This window comes from Sprattus sprattus (assembly GCF_963457725.1).
Source record: "Sprattus sprattus genome assembly, chromosome: 6".
NCBI classification, from domain to species: Eukaryota; Metazoa; Chordata; class Actinopteri; order Clupeiformes; family Clupeidae; genus Sprattus; species Sprattus sprattus.
Genome location: NC_137925.1, coordinates 21,182,655 through 21,205,154, shown reverse-complemented (window position 1 = coordinate 21,205,154; position 22,500 = coordinate 21,182,655). Strand labels below are relative to the sequence as shown.

The following is a 22,500-nucleotide window of genomic DNA, read 5'->3' as shown; positions in this document are numbered from 1 at the left end:
GACTAATTAATTGGCTCTATCGTCAACACCTGTTTTTCATTCCGACGAGATCTTTGCTCCCCATGGTCCAAAGTGGTGGTCTAATTACTGTGTCCAGACAGTGTGGTTTGAGGAAAAACACAAATGAGGGTTTTCTCATCACACTGCTGTCCATAAGAGGCAGCTTTTCCTGAAAGACTGTACAATTAGCCACTGGCAGTCCGCAGAGCAATAGACTGGAAACCAACAGGCTGTCTCTTTCTTTCTCTTTCTTTCTCTCCATTTCTGGATATCTCTCTCACACACACATACAGACTCAAACACACACACACACACACACACACACACACACACACACACACACACACACACACACACACACACACACACACACACACACACACACACACACACACACATACAGACTCAAACACACACACACACACACACACACACACAAATGCACGTGTCCTTGTCCCCGTCCTTGAGGAAATACTGAAAGATGCTAGCAAAAACTGAGAAAGAGATTAGCATGGCAATTAGCTGAAAAGCAATTATCAGCCGCCGAGATGAAAGTGACTTCCTTCCAAGGTGTTTCTTTATGTGTTTAATAGCCGTTGAGTAGTTTGATAAATCATCGGGACGCAATTGTCTGATGTTGAGGTTCACAGCTGACGGAGCTGTTTTGCCGCAGATACAGTTGTGCGAGAACTCAGTTAATTAGGAGCTTGCTTTTCATTTCGCTTCACTAACTTCAACAGACACCTCACAAAAAGCATGTAAAGTTATAACAGCTCACTGACTGAACAAAAGAGGTGTGGACAAAACCAAAACACATCCAGGAATGTGGGTGGGGTGGGTTACATTTGAACATTGAAGAAACTTTGTTTCCACCTCGACTTCTATGTTTACCTAAAGCCCCCCGGTGTTGACTTCATACACACCCTTTTTGTCCTTAGAATACATACTACACGAGGAGGCCCTTTCAGACCCGGAGAGCCTCCACGAGGAGGCCCTTTCAGGCTCACAAAGAACCTCCACAAGGAGGCCCTTTCAGACCCGGAGAGCCTCCACGAGGAGGCCCTTTCAGGCTCACAAAGAACCTCCACAAGGAGGCCCTTTCAGGCCCACAGCAAGCCTCCACGAGGAGGCCCACAGCAAGGCCCCCACGAAGAGGCCCTTTCAGGCCCACGGAGAACCTCCACAAGGAGGCCCTTTCAGGCCCACAGCAAGCCTCCACGATGAGGCCCACAGCGAGGCCTCCACGAGGAGGCCCTTTCAGGCACAAAGACAGCCTCCACGAGTAGGACCTTTCAGGTACACAGAGAACCTCCACAAGGAGGCGTTTTCAGGCCCACAGCGTGGCCTCAACGAGGAGGCCCTTTCAGGCAAAAAGACAGCCTCCACGAGTAGGACCTTTCAGGTACACAGAGAACCTCCACAAGGAGGCCTTTTCAGGCCCACAGCGTGGCCTCAACGAGGAGGCCCTTTCAGGCAAAAAGACAGCCTCCACAAGGAGGCCCTTTCAGGCCCACAGAGAGCCTTTGTGAGAAAAACAAGCGCAAATTGCTATTGGAGGCAGCACACACACCGAGCAGAATAGGCTTATTGTGTAACCGATTGCAGCCTACAAAATGTGCCTGTTTCAAGAGCGTGCTCAGATCCTTTCAGTTGTTGTCACACTGGAAAATGAAATAAGCAGGGTCGCAATGGGATATATGAGAAGGGTCCACACACACATCACACTGTGCCATTGCTTTACAGGGGGCTGTGATCTTGTGTTGGTGACTTGATTTGTTCAGGCTGTAAGTGGGTTGTTCAATGGCGGAGGCTTCTGCTCCACTTTTCACTGTAGCACGTAAACACACAGTCACATACACTCACACAATCTCTCTCACACATGATTACATGGACAGGTATCTTGAGATAGTACTGAGTGGTTAGCCTGAGATCAACCCAGTGTGCTTCAGATAATGTTTGCATTTCACCTATTGTGTGTGTGTGTGTGTGTGTGTGTGTGTGTGAGGGGGTGTGGACATTTTTTTTCTTTTTTTGTCTTCTTTCATCTTTCACATAACTGAGCAGTTTGCTGTTGTTTTGTCATAGTATGTTCTTATAATGTTCACACACGTACACACACACACACACACACACACACACACACACACACGTACACACACACACGTTGTCCTTCTCCCCCTACCTGACTCGTCGTCAGACTTGTTCTCATTCTCGGAGTCGGTGAGCGTGAGGGCCGAATTCTCGCGGCTGGAGAGGCCAGAGCTTCGGCGGGACTTGAGGCCTCCTCCGGCTCCCCCCGCGCTCCAAAGCTGGATGGCGCGCTCCGGCGAGATGGGCCCCTCTGGGTCGGAGTCGGCGTCGGAGCCGGCACTGAGGGAGTAGCCGCGGTGCAGCAGGCCCAGGTCCGAGCAGTAGACACTCTGGCGGGGGGCGGGGGGCGGCTCGCAGATGCCCAGCTCAGCCAGAGTGAAGTTGCCTGCGGATGGAGACAAAGACGTGGAGGGGAGGCCTGGTCACCTAACCAGCAATCAAGAAGGAACACTGGAGGAACACTCCAGAAAGGCGTAACCAAAGAGGTTTTTTTTTAAGAGAAGAGTTTCTTCAGCTTGGTGTATTGCCACCAGGGCCATGCTGTTTCTGGAGCTGTACAGCTACACCCACTAACCTTGCAAGCAGATACCCACCAATGTAACAGGATGCAAAAGCTTACAAAGAGAACAAGACAACATTTTCGTATCAACAGCTTCTGGTTTCACATAACTGACAGCAGAGTGATTCTGATTCAACTTGTAGGAAGGCTACGCAGTAGGGATGCAAATTATCGATTAATTCATTAATCATTAGTTGATAATCTTACCGATCGACTTTCGATTAATTGATAAGCGGCGTTTTTCACCTGAGTTTCAGTGCTTCAATAGGGCCTTTAAAAATATCAGCTAAATAGTTGAGTTATTATTATATTACATTACATTATGATAATTATATTCTATTATACATTCCTCAAGTAATTATGCATTAGGAAAAGAAAGCAGAAAAGTTTGTTATGGTATAACAAAATCCATTCATTAATTAAAAAAAAAGAAATAAATTATGGACTGGCTCAGTTCTTGCATTTGAAACAGACATAAAAAAAAAAAAAGAATAGAAGAAATTAAATAGAGCAAAACAGAATATTATTGAGCCTATAGATTATGAAGAAACTGCATCTAGGCTATTACAAGCTAAATAGCCAACACAACTCTCTGAAGTTTAACTCGCGCTCAAGGTAGTGAGGGATAGAGTAGTTACATTCTTAATGACAAGCCATCAGGCAAAGGTAAGCTAGCCCGCTAACGAGCTAGGTATCTAATCATTAAGCCTGAGTGAGCTAGTCCGCTATCTAGCTAAATAGCCAACTCAACTCTTACTTACTTACTTACTAACTCTCATGAGCCAAACTCGCGGGCACACGTTAGCGCGGGAGTAGACAGAGATATTCACATTCATAGCAAGTTGAGCTAGCCCGCTAACGAGCTAGGTAGCTAACTCTATGAAGTCTCAGTGAGCTAGCCCGCTAACGAGCTAATAGCTAACCTGAGTTTTAAGACTATAAGCCTTAACTCGCGGCAGTAAGCGAGAGAAGGAATAATACAGTGTAGCTGTGATTTTAGGTTGACCAGGTGAACTGGTGGTGCCATGCAGGACAGCAGCATGCACGGTGTTCAAATGATAACTGAGTGAGCTAGTGGAACTATTGTATTTCAATAGGCTAGGTGCACGAAATACTCAGTGTGGGCTGTTTGTTTCCTGTTTAGCCAGGTGTGTTTGAACCTGCCACTATTCTGAATGTAATTAGTGTCTACACGTCCTTCTTTATCGTAACGCTGATTCACTAGGTGCAACACCTAACCAGGTCCGTGTAGACGCTAATTACATTCAGAATAGCGGCAGGTTCAAATACACCTGGCTAAACAGGAAACAAACTGCCCACACTGAGTAGTTCGTGCACCTAGCCTATACCGCATTACACAGAGAACATTTGTTTTCAACCGGTCTCTCGCGCTAGCGCCCTCTAGCGATTAATCGTGATTAATCCATTTTGATCGAGCAACCTCTTGATCGACAATTAATCTAAAGTCGATTAATCATTTGCATCCCTACTACGCAGTGTTTCACCTAAAACCTCCTCGAGCTGACATCTCCGGGATGGGGGCCGCCCTACTTCATCGTCTTACCAAGGCAAAAAAGAGCGGGAAAGGGAAGAGAGAGGGAGAGAAAATAATATCCACGTGTGTCCGTTTAAGTTTCACCAGCTCCACATAACTCCACTCACACAGGATGAGAGCTGCCTGTTGACTGGCCTGTCAATCAGTCCTATTTACCCACTATGCTCCTGTCAGCCCTGCCTCTATTGGATCCACACAGGCCCGGCCTTCTTGGTTTCCTGCCTGATACCCAGCGGAGTGTGGAACTCTCTTTGCCACAACCCCCTGCATAATTACATAACATCCAGAAATTAAGGCACATCAAACGGAATCAATAAACACAAGGCAGGCCCAATTAAGCCAGAGCGCAGGAAAAAAGCAATCAAGGCAGAAAAAGAAGCATACACAACCAATCTCTCCTAAATGGTAATTAAACCAGTATTGTGGATGCAATCTCTTCCAAATCAGCTAAAATGAGAGAGATTTAGTTTAATGTTTTAACTGTTGTTGTTTTTATTTTTTTAAAGGAGTGAAAGTGTTGGAAATCAGCACAGTCCCCTGGGGTTAACTCTGAGATGAGCACAGTCGAGAGCTAAACTTTGAGTGTAGGATTGTGTGAAAACGTCTGGTGCGTCTCACTCAAAGGAGATCTGAGACAGCAGAAATGGAGGAGCAGCTGGCTCTCAACATGCAAGCTTGTGTGTACACACACACACACACACACACAAACACACACACACACACACACACACACACATACACACACACACACACACACACCTAAACATACACTGCATGAAAAGATTATCCAGGAGTTTAAGGACAAAGTAAATTCCCGTCAAACTCTGCTGTTTAGCGGATGTATTTATTTTTCAGGAACCCGCCTGGTCACAGCCGATACTTGATGGCTTGGCATTTTCAAATGGTCTGAGGAAGGCTTGGTACTGATTATATTATGTTATATGTCATGTCCAATTGTATATTGATGTATAATGCTAATTTGTCCATTAATTCCTATTTAAAGTAACAGTAGGTAGCACTTGTACTTCAGGGAGTAGGATTAGCAATTTTACCTTAAAATAACAGCTTCAAAAAATGGGGTGATACAATGACGTTTAATATGGAGAATAGCCTCTGTGCCATTGCCATACCAGGGTCCCTAGGCATATTACTGCGCTGTGTAGGTTCCTGGAAGCCACCCAGATACTTCTCTCTGCCGGACTACTAAGTAACTTATTTGCGGTCTTGCTTTGTCTTGTGTTGCACTTGCTTGATGTTTGACTGTGTTAGGAAAGTTGTTGACTCACTAGTTTGTCATGTCAAAGTAATCACATTTCAACAGGTTTCGCTAGGTTTAGCCGCTAGCATCTCGTTAGAGATTAGAAATTCCTATGTTGTGCTGCTTTAACTGTATTTCATTAATTTCTAATAGAGGCATTTTGTGTAATCTATTGCTGTTAGACAATCGATATATAACCTACCTAAGAACACAACATCAACAGCAATAATAATAATAATAACAATAATAATAATAATAATAATAATAATAATAATAATAATAATAATAATAATAATAATAATAATAATAATAATAATAATAATAATAAATAGATAACAATAATTACAATTATAGTTAACAACAAATTATGTCTAAGGACACATGCAAGACCAATGGGGTTGGGGTTCAGAGGAGGGGCAAGACATTGTGCCACCAATCACAGGTAAGACTTTTGACCATCTGGAGAGTACCTACTGGGCCAAAGGTGTGAAATGCAAATGTCCCCTTGCACACACATATACACTGTTCATATACACACACACACACACGTCTTCATTTCTCCACAGGTGAGCAGAAATGGTGTGTGAGGACGCTCTCAGTGATGTTGCACTTGTATCTCTTCTCAACGCATGATCTCCGTAAGCCGGTAAAACTGCACATTTGATACTTCACTGCAGTACAAAAAAATATTGACTGTTTTCCAACAAAGTTTCATATCAGGTTGCACTCATTATTTGTAGATATGAAATGGACTATGTTGCTCAGTAGATATGTCAATAAAATGGCTTAATAAACTGTACTGAAATAAGCCTGGACAAATAGCGCTTTCCTTCAGCAATATGAACACTTATCAACACTTTCTCATGATAGCAATATGAACACTGTTTTTTTCTTTTAATATTTTTTAATTAAAGCAGAAATTCAATCTTTACAATTGCCAGCCACAGGACAGCGGTTCCACCCAAAGACTAGGCTTACCCAGTAAGCCAATACAGTATTAAATTCTCTACACTATGGTTCTGTGCGTAGCTTTACTAAACACAACACTCTACGCTGGTGCTGTACTTTACACTCTTCTAAACATGTATATGTGTATATTATACACCTATCTATTCATTCAGCTTTAATGCATGTGACTTATAGGGCAATTAATCTACATGATTCTACACGACACCACAAGCGCCAACAGTGGCTAGAACACCAACATAACTGTAAGCTCACACAGTTCTACCAAACACAGTGTCACTACCATTGAGCTAACGCTGGGCTAGCACAGACAAGTCTATTCTACAGGTGTAACCGTAGCATACCTGAGAGGAAATAGCGCAGGATTATTGGAGAGACATCCACGCAGACTGAGTCAGGAAGGGAAACAATAAAATGGCTTCTTTAGTCCTGAATAGTGTTTGGATCAAAGACAACTACTTATGTCAACAATAGGAACAGATTAATGATTTTGGCTGAATTCACTAATTTGTTGTGCCCAGACAAAGTTACACATACACACAAGCACAAACACACACACGCACACGCACACACACACACACACGCACACACACACACACACACACACAATGTGTCAGTATTAAAGCCCTGGAACAATCAATGTTTTTTTCCCACTGGAAAAAGTATGGGAGTGATGTATGTTAAGAAAGAGTGTCATGCTGATTCACATATACACATGCACACGTAAACATTTACACACACACACACACACACACACACACACACACACACACACACACACACACACACACACACAAACCAAGAGAGAAACAGAGAAGCACACATGGACAAAAGACTGATCCATTATCTTAGAGAGAAAGTTGGGTGTATGTCTTGCCAGTGCACTTTGCACCCTTGCACTTAGCACACCTGCAATTGCACATAATGGGAGTGTAGCCTTGAATCTGCAGAATAAAAAAGAAATCTCACAAAGCTAAAAAATTGAAGCGTGATATTTTTGTCAATATAGTCCAGAAGTGTCAGCAACAAAGGCGGCTTTTATCCAGGGCTACGTCTACGCTGCTCTCCGGAGAAACTTCCCTCCCTCTCCACCCCTCCGCCTCCCCTGTCCAACACCTCTACCAAAGGATGGAGGGAAGAATGACGAGCATTATTTCCCTGAAAGGGATCATAACCTCTGCTCATGTGCGCTTCCCTCCAAGCTCTCATCTGGCTTGATTAGGTCGGTTTGAAAGGCAGTACAAAAAGACTTGTTTTTCTGTCTCCGTGTCTCCATCTGACTTATACCTCATGCCAAACACAAGGATTTGCTTTAGATAAAGTGGTGCAATCATTGGAAATGCATTTTCTGTTTTTATTGTTTGCTTGAAAAATGTAAATACACACAAAATTCCAACCAGAGGTCCATCATTGACCTCTCTCTGGAGTGGAGGAGAGGATACAAATGGAAGGAAGGCATCGGTGGAGAACGAGTAAGACATCCACCAGAGTATTAATGGCTTCCCTCGGCAGCGGCCCGCTCACCGTAGGACCAGCGGGACGGATCACGGAAGTAAGGTGTCGCTCCGCAAGCTGTGTAGACGTCTTCCATCCTGTGTCCCCTCTCATGTTTATAAATTCAAAGCACAGCCAGATGGGAGCAAACTGAGGCAAAGGCAGGCAAAATCAAAAGTCTTCCCTTTTTTTTCCTCCCAAACACACACACACAAATTCACACACTCCTGCAGAGCATGCCTAAGACCCAACCCCCCCCACACACGCACGCACGCACGCACGCACGCACGCACGCACCCACACACACACACACACACACACACACACACACACACACACACACACACACACACACACACACACACACACACACACACACACACACACACACACACACACACACACACACACACACACACACACACACACACACACACACACATCCCGGGAAACACCGTACAACAGGAATCATTCCTTCTGTACTACAAGTCCCACAAGCTCTTGCTCCTCCACAGGAAAGCCAGATGGACTGAATAAAGTGACACCAATAAATCTTTGCAAACCTACAGAGAAAAACTAAGCGAAAGATTTGCAATTGAAAAGGGATCTTCATTTGGCCATGGCGCTCTGAGTATATTTATTTCCTCATGGCATACACAGGGAGTGTAAGGAGTAGGGACTCTGATGTTCACTCTGAGTATATTTATTTCCTCATGGCATACACAGGGAGTGTAAGGAGTAGGGACTCTGATGTTCACTCTGAGTATATTTATTTCCTCATGGCATACACAGGGAGTGTAAGGAGTAGGGACTCTGACGTTCACTCTGAGTATATTTATTTCCTCATGGTATAAACAAGGAGTGTAAGGAGAAAGAACTCTGATGTTCAGACACAAGGCCCTTTCCGAAGGTCTGAACAGTAGATTTATTTCCGAGGTCTGGCAAGAGGGACTGAATTAACGACTCCCTTTGTAGGGCTGATGCCGAAGGTACATTTATGGAGCCCTCATGGCCATAGGTATGAATAAATAAGAGAGACAGGAAGAGAGTGTGTGTGAGACAGATTTTTCAGAAACATTTATTCAAAAACATTTCACACCAAATCAGTCAATACTGACAGCTGAGGGACTTTCAGACTTCAATCATCAGAGAGATAGAGGATTTCAAGTATAAAGTATTTAATAAAAATGCGTTATTTTAAATAGAGTCTCATTAAAAAAATTGAAAATACATGTTCTTTGATAACCTGCGAGCCTATCGCCCCCTATGTCAGGCATAAAGAGAGCTCAGAGCCCCTGATAGGAGGGAAACTGAAACGAGAGCAGCCCAAGCTAAGTAATTGAGTGAAGGACCATAACAGGACTCAGGAGAGCTCAGGAGCACCCTCCATCCCTCTGCCTCTACCACCCCCCCTTCCCCCTCTCTTTTCATCAAACACCTTATGAAAGCATCCGGCGAAAAGCCCCTAACAGATGGAGAGAGAAAAAGAGAAGAGACAGAGAACGATGGCAGTGATGAAAGAAAGAATTGAGAGAAACAAGAGCCTAAGAAAAAAAAACAGTCTGGCACAATTTCTAGGAGAGAGGAAAACAAGTGAATAAGTAAAAAGAGGAAAGAACAGGAGCATGGCTAAATAAAGGAGAACTGTAAGCGTGCGTGCGTGCAAGCGTGCGTGCGTGTGTGCGTGCGTGCGCGCGTGTGTGTGTGTGAGTATCAGCATGTGTGTGCACGCATATGTGAGTGAGTGTGTACGTGTGTGTGTATATGCACAAAGACCATCCTGCCAGCTAATGTGCTCTAGTTTCTGGTGTCCCATAACAGCAGGTGTGCACTAGATTTGTCTCGACCACCAGCCTCTGATTAACAACGGCTGCTTCATTAGAGTCTTGTGAATCCTGATGCCTCTCCGTGCTGGACTCTATGGGAGGCTCAGAGACCAGCCGCACGCCTCACAGTCAGGCCGTACACCTCAACCCAAACACTCCAAAGTTACAAAGTTACAAGGGTCAGAACCTGCTATCTAGTTTATGCTTGTTTTTATTGTGCTTGCTAGCAATATATGAAAGTATAAAGATGGATATTGGGGGGCACTGTGGCGCAAGCAGTAGCCCCAACCAAATATGGGCTTGAACGCCCACAGGGACACGGCTTCGAATCCGACCCACTGTAATTTTCCGATCCCACTCCCCAGCTCTTCAAAATAAAAAAAAAATAAAAAATCTTAACAAAAGATAAGAGTGGAGTAAAGTAAAGATATTCAAGTAAAGATAATGTGCCTCGTTGAAATATAAGTATACTATGTACTATATTTTATACTGAGTTATAACATAGTAGTTTAATGGTATTCAAAGCCTTGAGAGTGAGAGTTAGAGTTAGTATTTGGTTTAAGGTTTTGACACAGTGTAAGTGAAGAGAAACAACTGTTCGATTACACATTGTGTAACTGGTGCTTTACATGGTCAAGAATAATACAATTACAGGGGCATTGCAAAATAAAGCAGCAGAAGAAAAGTTAAGAAAACTTTTTTAAAGAAGAACAGCAAATAAATCTTCACTCTCAAAAGACCGGAAAAGGGTCTGAAAGGCCTTCACCCTTTAAGTGCTCCCGTGGCCTTTTTTTAAGGCAAAAACAACATGGCCTCACTACACCTCCTTCCCCTTCGAAGTCCGCAATAAAAGTCCATTATTGTAAGCTTGCTTTTTTTTGCCAGGAGATTACAAAGTGCTTCACTATGAGTGGGCTATGTCTGTCAAATAGCTCACAATTACCAGGGCCTGGAGAGAACATACAGAAGTGTACACGGGAGGGTGAAATATCAGGGTGCCCATTTTCCTTTTATTGCATTTGAAATGTCCTATGAATGAATGAATCAAGAATCAAAGAATGGGCGCATTGGAACAAAAGTACCCCTCAGCAGGAGGAGGGCGGGCGAGGTTCTTGTATCCAGGCAGCAAAGGCCAATCACAAGGAGGGATCTGCTGTAGTGGGCAAGCAAAGGCCAATCACAGGGAGCGCTCTGCTGTAGGGGGAAAGCAACGGCCAATCAGAGGGATTGATCTGCTGTGGGGGGCAAAGAATGAGGGGATCCGCTGCGTCTAAGGGAAACGTGTTTGCTGATTTTGTTCACATATATTCAGAGGTGGCTTGGTCAATGCAAAGCGGTAACACACAGTTATATCCACTGTTACCTATGCTTTTTTTCAGTTTTTGTGTCAATGGTTTACTTTTATTGTATTTTCTAATGTTGTTTTTGCCATCCCTTGAATGCGTGTCCATGGGTGTGTATTGAGACTAGGCACACTTTCTCTGCTCTGTCTTTCCTGCCCAACCTGAGAGGTAGGCTGGAGTTTTTCAATCTTCCAGGGACAACATGAGCGATGCACGGGAGGACGGATCGGCTGCATGTTGCGTGGGAGAGGACAGCATGCATCACACACAAACAAAACGCAACATCCGTGTGTATCTGATGAAGTGGGAGGGAAACAAGGGCCCTCAGTGCTCATGAGAGAGAGGTGTGATGGGGAACATGAATGGGGAGGAGGCCGAGGTGTGAAAGCCTGAGGAGGAGAAAGAGAAATCTGGTGCAAGAACTGAGAAAGAAAAAGTGAAAAGAACATTAAAGATACAACAGTGCAAAAAAAAAACTCAGGTGCTGGGAATCACTGAGGAAAGAGACGAAGGAGACGACATATTGGAAAACAATCTGGAAAAAGAAAGAAAGACAGAAATAAAGAGGGATGAATAAATCGAACGAAAGAAAGAAGGATAAAAAGAGATAAGAGGGAGACATATCTGTAACCTGTGCTCTCTCTGCAGTGGTGGCACTGAGATCTGGGCGTGTGTGTGTGTGTGTGTGTGTGTGTGTGTGTGTGTGTGTGTGTGTGTGTGTGTGTGTGTGTGTGTGTGTCTGGTGTGGTTGGGGGCTGGAGAGCAGATTAAGCTCTTGGACATGCATTTGGGGCTGAGTCCTCTTGTGTTTCTGTGCACTGCCAGATAAACACTTCAAAGCAACAGCCACATAAGCAGGAAATAAAAAAAGAGTGGAGGGGCCAATGCTTTGTGCCAGGAAGGGATTGACATTGAATAAGAATAAGAAGAAAGTGGCAGGAGGTGGACACTAAACTTGAACCCTGCATAAGACTGACATAACATCAAAAAACTGGTTATAAACCCTGCATAAGACTGTCATATCAACATCATAAACATGTTATGAACTCTGCATAAGACTGTCTCAACCACATCATTAACATATTATGAACCCTTAATAAGACTGTCTTAACCACATTATAAACATTAGGGATGGGAACCGAAACCCGGTTCTTGTTTAGAACCGGTTCCTAATGAGCCGAATCTTTGGAATCGTTAGCCAAATTCAAAACCGGGTCTGTAAACGGACCTCTGTGCCGTTTGCGCATGCGCGAACTCTTCCTTTAAAAAATCAGACCGCAGCAGAAATGGCAACTAGACAGAAGCGATCTAAAGTGTGGCTTTATTTCACTCGAACAAATGCAAACATGGTCACTTGTAACGTCTGTAAAACATGTATTTCGTCAAAGGGAGGAGGTACATCTACTATGAATAAGCACTTGAGCACACAACATGGTATTAAATTACAAGATTGTCATGTTTTTGACTAACTAACGACGGCGCTTCATCCCTAACTTACCAAGGTAAACTCCTCAAAACGTTTTATCATAACGGTGTTACTCGTGTGTTATCAGCAAACGTTTGCGTTGTCGTGTTAACCATAACTAAACTTAGCATTTAATTGCTTAACAGAATGGGCGATGTTGGACATTGTCATATAACGTAGGCTAGCTTAGCTGTAGAATCTTCTATTTTCAGCCGTTGGCTTGAGGCAGAGGCAGTGCTTGCCTCCCCTCTGTTGGTTCTAGAAAGTTTGCTGATAACACACGAGTAACACCGTTATGATAAAACATTTTGAGGACTTTACCTTGCTTGGTAAGTCAGGGATGAAACGCAAAAGACTCGCAAAAGTTGCCTAGCAACGCGTGCAGCTCCCGAGATATGGATACGTTTCTCTTTCAATTCAGTGGCAGCAATAGTTAAGTTTTAAATATACTGAGTGCCTAGTTTGCGAATCATCTTTGTTCAAATACGTATGTGAGGCATTGTGTGCATGATACAAGTAAGTATGTTTCAGTACGTTATTGTGTTTGTAGTGGGTTCTACATTGCTATTAGAAGCGTTAAGCATAATAGTTCGCAATTAGCCATACAACCAAGCAACCTACAAGAAAATATACAGTCCTTCAGTTTACTCAATAACAAGGGCTTCATGTCAGATCAGACAATTCAACGATTTTGTTAGTGCCATTTTATTGCCAGATTTCGTTTATCTCAAGAGTGCAATGAGGGAGGGGTTTAGATTGGACTTAAACTAAACCTGGATGCATTGTAATGTTCCAACAATTATGAGACATTTCCTGAGGTATATCTGCTCTGGAAAAGAAAGATCAGTAGGTAGCAGAGGAAGGGTTGTATAGGGGTTGTTTGCTATTTCACTCATTCACTCATACACTCATCTAGTATAGATGAGTGAAATAGCAATCAACAGTGCTCTGCAATGTCAATGTATAGCTTTAGAGTTGACACTCTCACCACATATGCATTTAAATATTGTTGTTTTATATTTAGTGGCAAGAATGTCTGTTTTTTAATAAAAGTTTTTTAAGGTTATTTATGTAAACATTCTGTTTATGGTGTGTGCAGCATTCTAGAAATGTATATAAAAGAACATTAATGTAAAAAACCCGTTTGTGCTCTTTTTTCACCCCTTACCCAATAAGAATCGATAAGAGAATCGATAAGGAATCGAATCGATAAGCAGGAATCGATAAGGAACCGGAATCGTTAAAATCGTAAAGGTTCTCATCCCTAATAAACATGCTATGAATCCTGCATAAGACTGTCCTAACCACATTATAAAAATGCTATGAACCCTGCATAATACTGAAATAACAGCATCATAAACATGTAAGGGCATATATGCTTGCTCTCTCTGGTCATGACAGTAGAAGTCCATTGTTTCCAAGGTGTAATGTTACCTATGTTCAGAAATTGTGATTTATAATTTTAGACGCCATAACAAATTATGTATTATGCTAAAAGACGATGTCAGATTGGAATGGATTGTTTGAACGAAAAGTGTTTTTAAAATCTTTAAAATGAATAAATAACTTTCACTCTTTCACTCTTTAGATGGATGGCTGTTCAAAGTCTGACAGCCCTATGATTTTTGTTTCTTTTAAACGACTTCGATTTGTGCGTATGTGAATGTGTGTGACTACCTTTATATGTTGCCATTTTCACAAGTGTGTCTGAGTCTGTTTCTGACTGTGAGTCAGCTCCTTCACACACCTATGTGATTGCGTGGCCGTGGGGCCCAGTAGAGCCCATGAGAAGATGATGGTAGGAGCAGAAACACAGAGATGGGAGGCAAAGCTGCGAGGACAGACATGAAGGTCAGCATGCTGGGTATGCCTCCATGGCACAGCACTGTGAGAGGGATTGTGGGATTGTGAAGCCATTAATGAAATTACGCAGCTGGCTTCGTCTCCCCACTGATCACTGCCCGAGCCCTGTTCTAGCCCTACCCCCTCCTCCCCCCCCCCCCCCGCGCCACCCTGCCATCGCAAGGGCACAGGCGGCTTTGGCAAATGAACATCCACTGCCATTGGCCGTGCTCAGATGCTTCCAACCAATTAGGAGAGCGAACACACTGTGTGTGAGCGTCGCATGAGTAATGTGCACCATGTTATGTTCGCAGTGTTTCACATAAATTAAAACTTACAGCGTGAGGCTCGTGGAGGATGTTTGGAGAAAGGTCTTGCGCACACCCCCTCAGGCTCTGCTCATGATGAGAATCGGTGAAGGCTTGCAGAGAACATCCCCTCACACAACCATTGGAGAGTTTGAAGTCTCAGGACAACTACTGTGGTGAATTGCTGCTTGTGCCTACTGCATATAATGATTTACTTGAATAACCATACCATAAATATATAAGGGCAGATGCGTTGTGATGTGACAGTCATGTTGCCATAATGGGCAATAATATATCATTATAATATATGATAACAGGCCTCTGAGCATATACAAATAGTAATAAGCTGTCAGACCATCACTGGAGATAAACACCTTTTTTAAAACATTTGATAGTGTATGACATCTGTCATGACATATTTACAATATGATTCTAAGCGTCATAACAGAGGGTTCAACTGAAGTGTTATCCAACACTAATTAGCAACGGAAGTCACAAACCAAGGTCATTTATTTTATGCCAAGTTTAAAATCATGCTACAACCATTAGGTGCTTGGCGAATTCAGACGGATATGTGCTAATCTGCACCATTAGCATGCAAATTCACAGCCAGGACAGCCAATTCCCACCCTCGTCCTCCTCCTCCTCCTCGTCCTCCCCACTCCACGGCAACATCACCTCCAACAAACGTGTGGGGATGGAAGAGGGTGTGAATTTACCCTGCGTGTACGTGTGAGATCGTGCATGTGTGTGTATACATGAGTTTGAGTGAGTGTGAGTGTGCGTGTGTATGTTTGTGTGTGTGTGTGTGTGTGTGTGTGTGTGTGTGTGTGTGTGTGTGTGTGTGTGTGTGTGTGTGTGTGTGTGTGTGTGTGTGTGTGTGTGTGTGTGTGTGTGTGTGTGTGTACATGTGTGTGTACATGTGAGTGTACATGTGAGGTTCTGTGTGTTTGTGTATGTGTATGTGTATGTGTATGTGTATGTGTATGTGTATGTGTATGTGTATGTGTGTATGTGTGTGTCTGCAAACACATACAAGTGTGTGTCTTAATTTATGTGTGTGTGTGTGTGTTCTTTATGTGCATCCTCATGGTGTCACCGTGTGAATTGTAAGGGTTGACACTGTGGAAACTGGAGTCTGGTAAGGCTTCACACCCGTCACACTGCTGCCCCTCTCCAGTGAGCTCCATGCACATCATTAAGACAGCATTTAAGGCTGGAGCCGGCACTGAGCACTATGAGGACTCATAACAGGGTACTCACAGTCCCACAAGGACCCTCTCAGAAGAGCCCATTCCCATTGCAAGGTCAACCCACACCTTTTTAATTGCAAAGACAGAAATAACCACAGAACCATGGGAAGTGTGTGCGTATGTTGGGTGGTGGGGGGGGGGGGGTCGTCAGTCTGCAACACCTCGCCTACCAGGTCTCAGCATATGCTCCTGGGTAGGCCTGGGAGAGATCACGGCCTACAGTTCGCAGGAAGCACTGCAATGGTCTCTCAGCTGGAATATAATCACGGATCAGAGGGCTGACTTATTTATTCACTTCCTTTCAGCAGTCCGCACAGACCTGTGTCACTGTCAATTACATGGAGAAGGCTGGGGCTGCTTTGTAGTCACCAAATGCCCCGAGGCTTCCAGAGACTTTCGGTATATTCAAACTAGGAGTCCACCAAGAACCAATTAGTCATTTGATGGGTCCACCATCATGGCGCCTTTTTTAGTCTGGATAATTGTGTGTGATACAGATGAAATGTATTCGCTGGGCTCTGATCTTAGCATGACAAAGACTAATGCTGACAAATATACAATTGTTTTGTCATGGGCTTGTATTTGCTGAAAGCATTTCTTTTAAAGTTCATGTACAGGAAATGGGTAAACAAGCCGATAACACCGCACTAAACATAAGACTAAACGCATAAAAACTAAAAAAAAAGAAAGAAAAACGTTTCAGGCACAAATCACAACAACTCATGCCACATAAGCTAATGAGAGGATTTATAGTTTTCATTTTTTTTGTTTTCTAATTCAACATCCAAGACCGTTCATTAACTGACTAGAATTACAGAGCTGCCTACATGAAGATGCACACTAAGCCTGTAGTACAAGTATTAAGTACTCTCCCCTCCACGGTCCCCTTCAGTCATTGGACCCATGGGCACACTTCATTAAGCGTAGGCCCTACCCTTGCATAAAAAGCCACACCCTGTCTAAACAGGGAACAAAGCTGCATCTTATCCTTCCCACTTCATCAGAAAAGAGGACAAAAAGAAAAAGAGACCTGGTGGACAGCACTCAGGACATCCACAGTTGAGAGAGACAGCTTAACTCTTAGTGTGACATCGGCCCAGAAAGATGGCTTCAATTGAGCGTGCCCCGAGCTGATGGCGAGCGAGAGGCGACACCACAGGCTCCAGGCTGGCTGGGTTAGGGAGGCTGCCCATTGGCCTGTTTGCTTCTCATCTATCTCCCTCCTCAGTGGGCCCCCCTCATCGCTCAGAACAGTCAGTCCTCCTCTGGGACGGACATCAAAAGAGGTTAAACGCTCGCTTGTGTTTTCATTTCTGAGAGAAGAATCTCAATTTTTTTTTGGTGGGCATAGTCATGACCGCAGTGTTTTGCTTCTCGGGTGGAAGGGAGAAGAGGAATGCAAAGATAATAAGAGGAATACAATTAAAAGAGAGGAATAGTTGACAATAGGGTGACAGCTAGGGTGGAAAGGATAGAAGAAAAAGCAACAGAGGGCGTAGAGGGACAGAGGAGAAAATGGAAGAAAAAAGAAAGGAGGAATAAAGGAAAAAATAAATGCCCGATCGGCATTCAGAGCACTCTGCTGGCCGCCCTTTTACCCGGGTGCACAGTGGAGTGTGCCCCCTCCCTCCGAACCAACACACCCCCCCCCCCCCCCCCCCACACACACACACACACGCAGCCACACACAAACGCACACACACACAAATGCACGCGCACACACTTGTGAAAACCCACACACCCGCACACACACACACACACACACACACACACACACACACACACACACACACACATATATAAACACTCACACACACAACTGCATATACACACCCACACACGTACGGAGGGGTCCGCCAGGCCTCTGAGGCGTGACAAACAGCAGCCACCTCATGCCAACCGCCAAAACACAAAGGCAGCCCCAGGTTCAGCGGGGCACACTCTTTACCCACCAATGAACAGGTGACAGCGTGACTGCTTTCTGCTGAGCAGAGCGCAAGAGGCAGGGGAGGAGGAGAGAAAGGGAGAAGAGAGGTGGGGGGGGGAGAGAGAGGCAGGGGATGAGGAGAGAAAGGGAGAAGAGAGGTGGGGGGAGAGAGAGAGGCAGGGGATGAGGAGAGAGAGGGAGAAGAGAGGTGGGGGGAGAGAGAGAGGCAGGGGATGAGGAGAGAGAGGGAGAAGAGAGGTGGGGGGAGAGAGAGAGGCAGGGGAGGAGGAGAGAGAGGGAGAAGAGAGGTGGGGGGAGAAAGAGGGAGAAGAGAGGGGGGAGTGGGAGGCAGGGGAGGAGGAGAGAGAGGGTGAAGAGAGCGGGAGAGAGAGGGAGAGGGAGAGAGAGGGGGTGAGAAAGAGGGAGAGCAAGAGAGAGAGAAGCAAGTAAGGTCAGAGCAACTGAGACAAAAAGAGGGGGGGCAGAGAGAAAGAAAGAAAAGAGAGAGAAACAAGTACAGCAAAGAGAGAGAGAAAGAGTATAAAGCAGAGAAGGAGAGAGCGAAACAAGTGGGGAGAGAGAGAGAGAGAGAGAGGGAGTGAAAAAAAAGAAGGAAAAAAACCCAACTCACAGTGCAATTTAGCCCAGGGGGACATAGGTAGTTTGATGAGACAATTGTCCAGATCACGTACCAGCTGGGAAAGAAGCATGGATAATAGCCCTTTAATCAGAACTATTACTATAAAATCAGACTGGCCAACTGCTGGCTACACATGCTGTCCTCAGGCATGTCTCTCCATTCAGGGATAGCTGCTTTTTGAATCTGGATAAATCATAGGTATGTTATATCTTTCTGCGTGTGGCTAGATCTTAGGTATGTTATGTCTTTCTGAGTGTGGCTAGATCTTAGGTATGTTATGTCCTTCTGAGTGTGGCTATATCTTAGGTATGTTGTGTCCTTCTGAGTGTGGCTAGATCTTAGGTATGTTATGTCCTTCTGAGTGTGGCTAGATCTTAGGTATGTTATATCTTTCTGAGTGTGGCTAGATCTTAGGTATGTTTTGTCTTTCTGAGTATGGCTTTGTGCTGTTGTGTTGCTATAGGATGTTTTTTATAGAGAAGATATAGTGGTATTATCTGACATGAGTTTTTTTATCTGGAGGATGGAGAAATTAAGGGGTCTAGTCTTCAGTGAAGTGTATTCAGTGATCTTTTTATTGGTCATCATGGCAATGTCATGGGTGGATTCTACAGAAAGTCACCTAAGCAAAAAGAGTAAACAGTATACCAAGTATTTTAATAATTTGTGTGTGTGTGCATGCGTGCCTGAGTGTGTGCGTAAGAGGGAAGGAGGAGGAGCAGGAGAGAAGGAGAGGGAGAGAAAGGAGAGAGTGGGGAGTGAGAGAGCAGAAGAGAGGAGAGAGGGAGCACATTTAATTTCCGTCATTTATTTTTAATACCCTCCAGCTTCTGTTTTTTTGCCTTTGATCTTCAGAAGCCCAGATTTATTGTGATACCCCAACAGCACACAGAATCAACAGGATTAAACAATAAGTAAAATGTGTGACCTGACAGCCAATTCCACATCAAAACAGAAAGCTTAATGCATGTGTGTAACGAAGGAAGAGATAGTGTGTGTGTGTGTGTGTGTGTGTGTGTGTGTGTGTGTGTGTGTGTGTGTCTCTCTGTGTGTGTGTGTGTGTGTGTGTGTGTGTGTGTGTGTGTGTGTGTGTGTGTGTGTGTGTGTGTGTGTCTCTGTGTGTGTGTGTGTGTGTGTGTGTGTGTGTGTGTGTGTGTGTGTGTGTGTGTGTGTGTGTGTGTGTGTGTGTGTGTGTGTGCATATAAAAAGGAGAGATAGAGAAAAATGAGAGTAAAATGTGTCCTGCCACAGGACCTTGGGCAGTCAAACTGGCTCCATTTAACTCATTTCAAAGAGAAAGACCAACACAAACATTCTATTTAAAGCCTGAATAATACCACAGACGGGAGAGTAGGGGTGGACGATATGGCCAAAATCTTTTATCACGGTATTTGTAGTATTATATCACAGTTACGGTATATATCACGGTTTACTATACGTACGGTGACTAGATTTGAGTTTGTTAAAAAAAGGCCACTTCAGCCGAATCGCAATGTGTCCACAAACATTGGCTCAACAGTATGATAATTTATTTATTGACCCTTAAGAACACTTAGGTGCAGAAACAATACTGCCTCAATAGGCTATTGACCTAAGCAATAGTGGCCAGTATAGGCCTTCTTTGAATACTACAGACGGGAGAGTGAATAGCGATGTGTGCAATGTGACACAGGTCTGGAGAACTACTCAACATCATTCTAATGCTTCTGGAGCCCTGAGCAGGAAATACAAATAGAGCTTAATTGGTTAGTTTCACACAACAAACTTCAGAAATCAAAATGAACGTGATGTAGGCACAGGGTGGGTACAGTGGTTGACTGGTCCTTGGCGGCTGCGTTTCAAGGATGCTACGTCATTGAATCCCGCCGAAGGACTGTTCTGATGTCTAGCATCCTTTGAATTCTACCGAGTCCTTCATTCAGGGAATTTCCAGAGACACAGTTGGAGTATCCTCTGCATTCTTAAAGCACCAACAATCCTATGTACCAGGGCCTGTAAAAAAATAAAGTAGCATGACATTTTAAATGACACACATCTGCACACTCGCTAGACTGTTCTATTGTTTTTTTATCTGAATGCTAGGAAATAGTCTTGCCTAGCCTCTGAAGGATCTAACTCGGAAGAACTCAGAAGGACCTATCCTATCAAGGAAGCATCCTTGACTACGATAAACACCCAATTTCTCAATAAAGGTGCAAGCCAGACTGTTTACACGGTCACTTTTCTCTCAATCTGTCCAGTGAAACAGATGTAAGTCATTCCCACTTAAAGCCGTGATGTTGATTCTAATATGCTGTTTTGGCGTAGTGAGGGAATAGGAGCCGCTGTTTGTTAATACGGCAAATTCGTAGCAACTGTTAAGATGGCTCCGCAAGCAAAGGATATGGAGGTTAACCGCCATGACAGCACTCAGTATTCTGTAACATGCTGTTTCACATGAGATTGAATGAGACACACAGACATTGGTTAAGAATGTCGTCTAAGTGTGAATAGTAATTTGATTTTTTTCATCTTGCATTGATGAGGATTCCGTGTGAGGAAGGGACTTAGACAACAGAAACATTTAGGCTCTGGGCTCTGTTAAGCGCCTAGAGGCAATTGTATTGTAATGGCGCTATACAAATAAAATTGAATTGAATTGAATTGAATTGAAACACTTTTAAAAAGATGATCGTGGGATTCCGATTAAACGTGGCCTTTTCATGGCCTTAACTTGTGGATCTCTGACCATCTTGAAGAAAGAACAGCCACCTGGTGGTGGTAGTGTTCTGCCACAGTCTAATCTCCCACCCTCAAGTCAGAGACCAGCTGTCAATCAGGGACCCAGCCCAGGTTAAGCCTCACTATCACTGGCGGGGCAACAGCTTGAGCTGGAGCTGATCGATGGAGCTCCTGCAGCATGGAGCAGCCTCGATAACCAGTCCAAACTCCATCCCAGCAAGGACCCAGTGGCCAGACAACTTCAGACAGGCCAAAGAACCAGCAACCACAGCAGCAGAGACAGGGCAGATGGACGATTCAATAAAGGACTCAATATTGCCTCCGCCCAGTATGGATCCCTCTCTTTTACACTGCTTAGTGGAGTTTTAAGCTTCGGGAACATGATTGGCGTTGGTACCGGCTGCCACATTTCAATGCCACTCACGGGTCTGACAACGCTGAGTTAAGAAATTCATTTTCACCTGGGTGAGTGTCGCGGAAGATTTAATCTCGGGCTCTGTTGGACAAAAAGTAAGGTGATCAATATTTATTTCAAAGTGTAAAAATGAAAATTTGGCTTGGCATCTAGCTCATGTGCAAAACTAACAATGACGAATTTTTGATGAAAATGTAGTTTCTTTTTCAAAAAGCACAATGTGTATCTAGCAGTGTTCAAGATGGAGAAAAGTTTAAAAACAAAACGTCACTGCACAAAAATGTTTAACCTTTCAACAGTTTAAAAATGTCCCCAAAATGTCTGAAGTGGTTTCGTCTGGATATGCAGAGACAAACTGAAGCCTTTGGATTCGTCAGCATCCTCCGAGAGCTGCCACATATGGCGCGGGCAACACCGCAAGTCTCCCCTGGCAACACCTCCCACGGTTACATCTGTGGCCGCTGAGCCGTGGCCGACGTAAGTGGCTGAGCGGGCAGATGCATCAATCTGTCACTCGCAGGTTTCGCCACCCTCCGCCCGCCGCTGCTGCCATGCAGCTAGTCGGAGACGAGGTGCCCACCGCCAGCGCTTCACAGGATCTTTCTGTACAGCGTTGACTGGATGTCACCCAGGCTGTGCTGAGACTTCCTCGCCTTCATGTATGCAACTGTGCCACTCCTGCATCTCCAACCTTCCAGAGTCATTCATAAGATTCGTGCCTCTCTGCTCTGTTAAGGTCAAATGCCTCTGCATGGGAGATAGCTATGAGTAGCGAAGAGAATAAATAGAGACCTAACAGATGAAATGACAAGAGCCAGACAGCATTTGCAGCACGTC

At 44.3% G+C, this 22,500-nt stretch overlaps 1 protein-coding gene across 1 annotated transcript in view; it reads right to left on the bottom strand.

The window, feature by feature from the left end:
• The window catches only part of LOC308367330 (teneurin-2-like), a gene marked incomplete at both ends in the record, with an annotated part of 270,735 nt that overhangs the window by 246,054 nt on the left and 2,181 nt on the right, over positions 1-22,500 (bottom strand). The window contains 1 exon segment of the mRNA XM_080841219.1: positions 2,183-2,476. Coding sequence (XP_080697345.1) covers positions 2,183-2,476 — 294 coding nt within the window.